Below are 9,154 nucleotides of genomic sequence, written 5' to 3'. Positions count from 1 at the left end.
AAAACCCAGGACTTTTAAGTGTAACTAATAATGCAGACTGAACTATTTTTGATTCACATGTGCTTGGCAGTCCCTGTGTGCCCACCTGCACCTCAGATATGAGGATTTTCCTTACCTGAATGGGGCAGGGGGGGAGGAAGCAGCCTCATGTCCCTTCTGGTGGGCTGCAAGCCAGGGTGAGCAGAGACAGGGCCCTCAACCTGCTCTGCAGGGGCTCTTGTGCTGGCTGCTGTGACACATCAAAGGGGGGCTGAGCAACTTTTAGCTTCTCTTACCTGTCTTTCTCCCTTTTCCTCTTCTCCACCACTCTGACTTCACCCTGCTTTGCCTTCTCCTCCTTCACCTTTCTTTGCTAGACTTGTTTTAACGTGTCCACTAACCATTTTCTTCTTGCATAACACTTCACTGAAGCATCCTTCTTTTAAAACCACATTCTTTTAATACCTTTTCTTCTTTGTGCTTTTTTTTCTGCCTTTTCTGTCCTTTCGTTTACTTTTACATGTACAGTCCAATCCTGGTCTCTTTGAAGACTGGAGGAGATGAATAAAAAAAAAAAAAATTAAAATTACCTGTAACATTGTCAGTTTTCTCCAGGCACCTTTCCAATGCCTTTAGTGCAACTGAGGTTACCTGACCAGCAGTCTCTTTAGATAAGACAGGTGAACTGCAGCCTGGACACCCCTCCCGGGCTCAGATATGCTCAAGAGTGCCCCTCTTACCTGGAAGAACGGCTCCATTCTGCTCTCAGCAGAGCAGCAAACTTGATGAAAATTTTCTTCATGACTTCTTGGTCCATCCGGACTCAAGAGAGGATTGCCAAGATAGCAGAGCTTACGAAGGATGCCAGCATCTGCAGCCCTTTGGCAGACCCAGAAGGCAACATGATTTAATCTGCGGACGGTCCCTATAACAAATCCCCAGCAATGTCTGTGCTGCTGCCCGCGTAGCTGGCTCGGCGTCTCCTGGGGGGAATTAGTAGCATCCAGCCGCTGGCATCTTCTCCTGGCGGAAGCTCAACCATTTAAGGAGCAGCAGGGGAGGGGGGAAAAAATCCCGATCAGGATGTTGGCACATGCGGTGTTCTGCTGAAAGACCGGGACATCTGCAGAAGGGAGAGCGGCGGCTGGAGCTTGCCCTGCCTGGGGCTGAAGTTCCTTCAGGGTTATGGGGGTCTGACTGCGTGCAGGGCGCCGGGGTGGTGAGGAGAGGGCAGCAGCAGGGGCAGGATCGCCCTACCCGGAGCGTACACAGACTGGCTTGATTGAGATTCAAGCCTAATGGCCTCTGGCATAAACAAGGTTCATCAGCCCGGGACTTACAATGGATCTAAAGCTGCTCGCAGCATCTCGGCAGAGGAATGCAATCAGGAAATGCAGATGAAGATGTGCAAGAAGATCGCACAGCTCACTAAGGTGGGTCTCGCCGCCGGGGCAGCCTTCCCAGGGAGATGAGGCTGTCCTGGCCAGGGGTGTCCGGGCTGGTCAGAGCTGCCTTTAATGGCTCCTGTTTGAGGGGAGGAAAGGGAAACCCGTCCTCTTTTGTAAGGTGATTCCTTGCACATCAATGTACACAAACTTCCCTTTCGAACAGTTCCCCCGCGGGTGCGTACTCCAGAGCAGCTTTATCTGGTTGCCTTTGTGGCTGGCCGTCAGCGTCTCGCACTTAGCAGCTCTAATTAGCATGCTACGATAGCGAAAAGGGCTCTATCTCTAAGAAAACACAGGGTTCGTCTGTGTGCTGCTCGGAGGGACTGTCGATTTCTTTTTTTTTTTTTCTTGAATGGCGAAGCCAGCAATTCCTTTGCGGTTTATGGGTTCTCGAGTAATATTGTTGCAAAGGTACAGACGAACTGTGGTACAATATTACTCGGTGGTTTGTATTGATTGTTCCTGATGTGCCTTAGTAGATACCTTAAATGACCTTGGTGGAAGACAGGAGTTGTAAAAGAGGCAGGACTAAATTACGTAGTATATTGTAGTGAAACTTTTTAGTCACTACTATACAATGCACTACGAAATATTTTTATCATTTTTCACACTTTGTTGAGATATGAGAGAAAACCTGTAGGAGAATTTAAGCTATTTTTATACTACACCTTCCCCTGTGAGAAAAAGCTGTTTCCTACCCTTGTTTACTACAAGTTTTTTACATGTTCTGTAACCTCACTGCATTTGATAAAGACATATTAGCAATGAAAAAGACTGACAACTTAAAAATACTGTCGAAAAAGACAGTTTAGACAACAGGAGGTCATTAAGATGTTCATAGTAGAATAGCTTGATATCTACAATGCCATTATTCTCATCTATGATGACTGTATGTGAAAAATGTATATGTCATGAATACATAAGTGCTATCTATATTTACACATATACTACTTTATACTAACTGTACTATATCAATATTTACATCAGTGCTTTTATTCTACGTTTGTATAATAGTATTTGTGCACAATCTGATCCTTTTTGCCCACAAATGCACACATTACTCTTCAAGTTATGTTTTCATTCTTTAGTAATTGAAGGAAAACCGTCCAAATAAACATCTTTTTCAAATTATTGCTTCAAACACAAATATGTTTGATCAATGAAGTCTGTAAAAATTTAGAATCACTTTCTGTTTATGGATAACATTCCTGATGCCTCAGCAACAGCAAAATGTCATGGAAAATGACTGTAAGTTAGATTAAGGTGTCTTAAATTGTTCCTTTTTTTCTGTCTGTTTCTCACTTGCTGTCTTTGATAAATTTTGCACACTAAGTAAAATTTATCCATAAGTATAAAATCAAAGAATCATAGTATTACCTTTTCTAATGCAAAAGCAATAGGTGGGTCTCTATAAATTGAAAGCTGTTACTTAGAAGAGTTGAGGAATCACCAACTTTATCTTTTGGGGTTATTAATTTTTTAACAGCAGAATTAGAGCATATTGGTGATATCTATGCAGAGAAACACTTGTTCAAAATGTTCAACTCTCAAGCTAACCTTTTCTGTAGAGATCTCTGTGCCTTCCTTTTTATAAAAAGTGATTCTTTTGAAAGTCTCTCTCTAATCTCAACTAAATTTGGAGGGGGAAATATTGCATTCCTTTCTGAAAACTCTTGTGTTACTCTATAAGGCTTGCCTTTGGGTTGAGGAAGAAAGTTCTGCAATTTTAGTAGCAAGAGGGGAAAAAAATCACTTCTGCAAAAAAGAACCACCTCATGGCAAAATTTTATTGCATTTTTTTTTTTAAAATGTCTCCTATTAAAATGTTTGTGGGGTAATTGCTTTTAATAGAATTTTCCCTCTGGATATTGAGTATCTGGAATAAAGGGGATTTATACCTTACACTCAGAAATGTAGTTCTGAAGAGCATATCGTTCTGAAACACATCATTTGGAACATGGCCTTTAAGAAGCAATTTTGTCTGGAATAACAATACACTCAGAGAACTTGTAGCAGAAATGAGATTTTAATAATAAGTTTTCCCTTTTAAATTCATAGAACCATAGATTCATAGAATAGTTTGGATTGGAAGGGACCTTGAAGGTCATCTAGAACCAATCCTTCTGCCATGGGCAGGGACACCTCCTACCTAGACCAGGTTGCTCAAAGCCCCCTTCAATATGTCCTTGAGCACTTCCAGAGTAGACTTCTGGGTAGACTAATACTGTAACTACAGCAAACATCTGAGAAGAAAAACCTGAAGCCAGATTATCTGAAAATTGGCTATATGTTAAATTTCTTATAATAATTTTTGGCCTAGGAACTAGAGCTGCCTTTCAAATCAGTATTTTTCTTGGCTATCCTACAGCCAGGATAATTATAATAGAATCCCTTCTTACTTTAAATTGCCTGTAGCACTTTCCTTTCACGTGTCTAGCCTGGTGTGCAACATTGCTGTCTGTTGGTATACAGCTGCATCTTGCTGTCCCAGTGATGTTAGACTTCATTGGTGGGGAGATAATGGTGTCATTAATTACTCATCCACTCTGCATTGTGCCTGGAGAAATGAATACTAAATGTTTAAATTGGATGTAACATGCAGAGCTTGACTTAAATTCTGTTTCTTTGTTGTGTAGTCAGTAGTGACCTCCTCCTACTCTCTCCTGCAAAGGAGGAATGTGGAAAGGCAGCAACTGGAGAACCAAACTGGGTGAGGTGCTCCAGTTTCCATTGTTACATGAAGTGCTGATTACACTGTAAAATGTGGGCTGGTACAGGGATTCCCCACAGCTAGTCAGGACAAAAAGATACTGAAAGCTGCTCTCATTCTACTGCCCAGCTTTTTCTGGTTTTGGAGACATACATTTTGGCAGAACATAATAAGTTTTCATCCTGTATTTGTAAGCTCAGCCAGGCTCCCTGATCTGCTCTGCCTCCTCCCTTTTCCCAGCAGTGAGGTGGCCTTTGCATTTCTAGGCAGAAGAGGCCACAGATCTGTGTTTACCATTAGACCTCTGCCTGCCCACATTTGAAGTACACTAAAGAAAGCATGGCAGGGTTGTATTACTGTTGTACAAGTTAGGTTTTTCTCCTAAAGTTTCAGCTCACAGTGCTGAATAAATATGTGGGACAACCATATTTTGTTTGAAGTATGTATGTGTATATATATGTATATATACACACACACATATATAGGTATATTAAAAAGTACAAATTGAAATTTTTTTGTTCCCAGGATTGATTTTTTAAAATAAAGTTTAAAATCCCTAGTAAGATTAGTGAATGTAGATAAGAGCTGTATAGGCCTTCTGAATTTTGACCTCAAAATCAGATAACATAGCAGCTATTTCCAGATGAGCTGTGCATTGATTTATGCATTTATGGAAATTAAAATAGAAGCATTCTGCTGGCAAATAGGAATGTCCATTTGTAGTTGTAATTCACATAGACAAGTTACAGAGTTGGTGGGTAATTTTCATCAATGCTAGTGCTTTCAAATTAATAGAGGCTTGAATTTAGTTTATTCTTATGATTGTAGTAGAATGCATGATTTTGGACCAGTAATTAAGTTTAGATTCTTCCATCAGAAGTCTGAGACTGGGTAGGGCTTTTTGTTTTCTCCAGTTCCTTGTATTTATGATCTGTTTAGCAATAACATGAAGTTTAAAATGCATGGTGACTTTATAAAACATTTCAGGTGCCCTGCTGCCTCAAGCTATGGGTTTCTAACGTTTGCGATTACAGGATTTTTATGTGGCAAGGGATTCTCAAGACCGCTCTTTTAACTTGAGATAGGATGAGAAACGCAAATGAGCTCCTGAATAGGAGTGCTGAGGAGAACAGATCAGCTTTCACTGGAAAGGCAGTCCAGACAGTGCTGGCAGCAACTAGATACACAGCAGGTATCTGTGCTATTCAGGCTTCTTTTCAGAACTCTGCCATTGGAGCTCAAACCAAACCTGCTGTACTAGACTGCAGTTCTGGAATTAAGCCTGACATGAATAACTGGGATAGTGACATTACTTGGTCATCAGAGAGCTACTGAGGCCTCAAAGTGGTTCTGTTTCCTTCTAAGAGTCACAATCCTAGAAACTAATGGAGGAATGTTTTTAATGAGTGTAGATCTCCTCAGACTCATTTTCCCTGGGGGTTCATTTGACTTTATACTGGAAAGCTGGGAACCTTGTTGTGAGAAGCACATTTTAAATTACAGTATTTCTGGTTAAGTAAATAGGTTGTTAGTAAAAAAATCAAGCAGTCTGGCAAGAATGTATGTTGGATACTGTGAGTTTTAACAGAAGAGTGCTGATGCAGGGAAAAGATAATTGCTGGTAAAGCACAATTAGGAAGCCTTTTTTTTCCTTCAGGGGAAAGAAATGTCATAGGGAAACGTGTGTGTTTCTCATTTAGAAGCAGCAACATAGACACACATTCCGTAATCTGGAGTAGCTGAACATGTTTTACACTCCATCTGCTTATCACTACCAGTCACCAGGAATTTATTGCCCCTCAGCTCACTCACCTGGGTAGAAAATATGACCATTATTTAATAAGCTTCAGAGGAAAATCAGTCAGATAAGCAACTTTTGTTCATTATTTAAGGAAAGATGTCTGAATTTTGTACAGGAATGTAGGAGATACATGCTCATGTTTAGTCCTATTAGCTTCATTCTAAGAGTAGAAATTTACAGAAGAATTAGAAAGTGTCAGGGTATGTATATGAGGGCAGACTACACCACTCCAGAGGTTTTTAGCATGGCCACATATTAGATATTGTAAATAAACCTTTCCTGGTTTATTTGCCATTTTTAAAAAATAGCTGATAGGGTTAGGAATACAGCATGAAATTTTAGTGGCTTACTGTGGAAGCACCTGTCAGCTGAGTGACTGTAATGGAGCATTCCTGTTGTCTACTCATGTTTCTAGTTGAAAATGTGTTGCCTTTTTCACATAGTTTAAGCTCAGTTTATTGCCCTTTTTTACTGAGATGTGTTAACAGTACCCAGTAAGCAATGCTTACAGTGGCTCAGCTGATGAGCAGTTAGTTGTTATGCTACCAGAGCTCTCCTGAGTGCTTGAGGCTTTTTGATCTCAGTTCTCTAGAGAGGTATTCAGTATTCTACAGTAATGCAGCAAAATGGAACAGCATAAAAACTAGAATCATACTTTTGGAGCAACATATTTTTCCTTTGGGCAAAACATAAAAAGCTGGTTTCCATGCAGGCAGAGAGAGCCTTTTTATAAAGCTGCTTACATTATGTACTGAAAAGACTAAAAAAGACAGTTCTCAATATCCCCATGTACTTTACTTGATGATGTATTTGTTTTCCTGATTTTTATGTACAATTTTCTCTCAGGATTTCAAAGATAACATTGTGTTGCCTATCAGCTGACAAAAAATGTGCAGACTAAGGTTTCTTGACTTGTCATCACTATAATTTCCTTACAGAACTAAAAGAGAACTATTGGATTATAAAATCCACATGCAATGTCATAAAATTATGTTAATCATCTAGCCAAAAGCAGTGTTAAAGCCACTATATCTATTAAGAAGGAACTCAGAGTCTTATCATTTGAATAGCTAGAAATTTTCATTTAAATTAACTCAAGGTGTAAGAATGACATCTGTGTATTGGGATTACCTTCTTACCATATAGATTTGTCAGTGACTGTATCAAGTTTGCAGAAAATCTTTCAGCCTTAGCAATCCACAGCTCAAAGCTACTTTATAAGGGAAACTACATACTAAATTCAAGTCACCTTTACAAGGAACCCTAGTGGATGTTTATGTATAAAATGTTGTGCATTTTATTAGCATGGGCATTGCAGACAATAGATAGTAAAATATGTTGTGATGTATTAATTGCACACAAGAAAATGTCAAGGTTATAGTTTTTTCACACTCTGTCTTTTCTTCATGGGTGATGCAGAAAAGTACCATTTTCAGGGGCACTATAACTGTACTTCTCTCCTTTAACCAGTGTATAGGTACCAATATTTTACAACTGAGAAAATTATAGCCAAGTTAGAAGTCAGTCTTAAGTCAGCTTAAGACATCCTTACTTAAAAAGCTGTGGTTTTAAGTTTTTGAGCATTTCAGCATTGTGTATAAAACATCTTTATTCCTCAAAGTATCCTGTTCTCTTTTACCCCACAGTCACACTCTTTTTATAATTAGCAAAGTATCTTGAACATGGAAATAAGTATTTTTAAATTTTAAAGATTCCTCTATCAGAATTTCACCTGAAAACTACAGGAGAGTAAGAATTCACCCAAGTGCTTTGGTCTGGATTAGGAAGAAACACATCTCATTTATCTGTGCTTATCACAAATCTACATCAGAAGCAACACCTGCAATAAAATATTTGTCTCCACAAAAAGATACAGGTGCCTGGAAACACCTGTTTCACTTGAGGTGTAAATAATTGAATGATTCTACTGTTTATATTTACAAGTTTCAAATCCTACTATATATAATATACATAATTTCAAAATTCTACTATATGTAATATATATAATATACATAATTTCCAAATTCTACTATATTTAAAGAAATGCTTTAAAAAAGTATGAAAAAGTCAAGTGAGAACTTAGTCGACAAACTTGTTTCTTTACTGTATTGTAAAGTTGGACAATGTTGCTTTATCATCTGTATAATCTGTATAAGATTTTGAAAAATATTTTGGAAGGATGAAGTTTCAGATAAATCTCTAGAGTCATTATATATATATACAATATATATATAAGAAAATATATATGTATTTATATATATAAAAACCACCAACCCTTTTGAAAGCACTGAGCAACATATGTCTGCAATTTTAGACTTTCTGGAGATCTTTAAAAATCTGGGATGTAATGAAACATTTTCAAAAACTGAGTATTAATTTGGCAAATAAATTCTGTCACCACTGTGTTTGGTTCTGGTTAGTGCGATGCATATTTTTGAAGCATTACAGAGGTCAGACATCTGGGATATAAGCCTTTCAAACTCTCCTATAAGTTTTAGATATTAAAAACCTGATAAATACCCTAAGGATTAATTTGATTCATCTCAGGAAGAACAGAGAATTAAAAAAGTATTTAATGTAAATGTCATGCTGGCTGAAAAGAGCTGGTAAAGACCTTGCTTCTTCAAAATCCTGCATCAAAGCAGATGTGCATGGTATCTGTATGCCAAATGCCTGTTTCAGTTGGTATCGTGTTGGTAAAACAACATGAAGTGAGTATGCAGAAATGAAGTCAGTATGGATTGAGTCAACACAGGGTGGAAAGAACCTTCAGAGTACAGAGGAAAATTATTCCATTTCAGCCTCTGAGAACTGAAACTTGTGTCTTCCTTTTGTATGGGACTCTCAGCTCTAGAGAAGGAGCTAGGAAGTTTGGTATGCAGAAAAAAAACAAACCAAAACAGCCAGACACCTGAAGCAATTCACTTCCCTTGTATTACCTCATTTAGACACCTGTATTGGAAAGAAAAACATCATCTTTGGAGGCACTTTGTCTTTCTCCACTGACTACCCCAGATTAGATGTTTAATGGAGAAATGGATCATGTTTGATGAGATGCACCTGTAGGGAAAAAGGCAATATGTTCATATTTTAAGAACATATAGTCAAATTTTCTTCTTTTAGATAAGAAAAAACCACAAATATTGTGGATACTGTGGGACATTCAGGAAGGTGAGACATTGCATACTGAGCTTCTCCTCAAGAGACATCAGGGCA

The 9,154-nt window shown here is 38.5% G+C and overlaps 1 protein-coding gene across 1 annotated transcript in view; it reads left to right on the top strand.

The window, feature by feature from the left end:
- Positions 1-1,277: 1,277 nt before the first annotated feature.
- Positions 1,278-9,154, top strand: part of FAM184B (family with sequence similarity 184 member B) — a 34,073-nt gene continuing 26,196 nt past the window's right edge. Inside the window, exon 1 of the mRNA XM_030449700.1 lies at positions 1,278-1,412. Coding sequence (XP_030305560.1) covers positions 1,278-1,412 — 135 coding nt within the window. The remainder of the gene's footprint in view (positions 1,413-9,154) is intronic.

Source organism: Calypte anna, chromosome 4A, assembly GCF_003957555.1.
Source record: "Calypte anna isolate BGI_N300 chromosome 4A, bCalAnn1_v1.p, whole genome shotgun sequence".
Classification (NCBI taxonomy): domain Eukaryota; kingdom Metazoa; phylum Chordata; class Aves; order Apodiformes; family Trochilidae; genus Calypte; species Calypte anna.
Note: the sequence above shows the minus strand (reverse complement) of the source record. Positions and strands in the feature narration are given on the sequence as shown.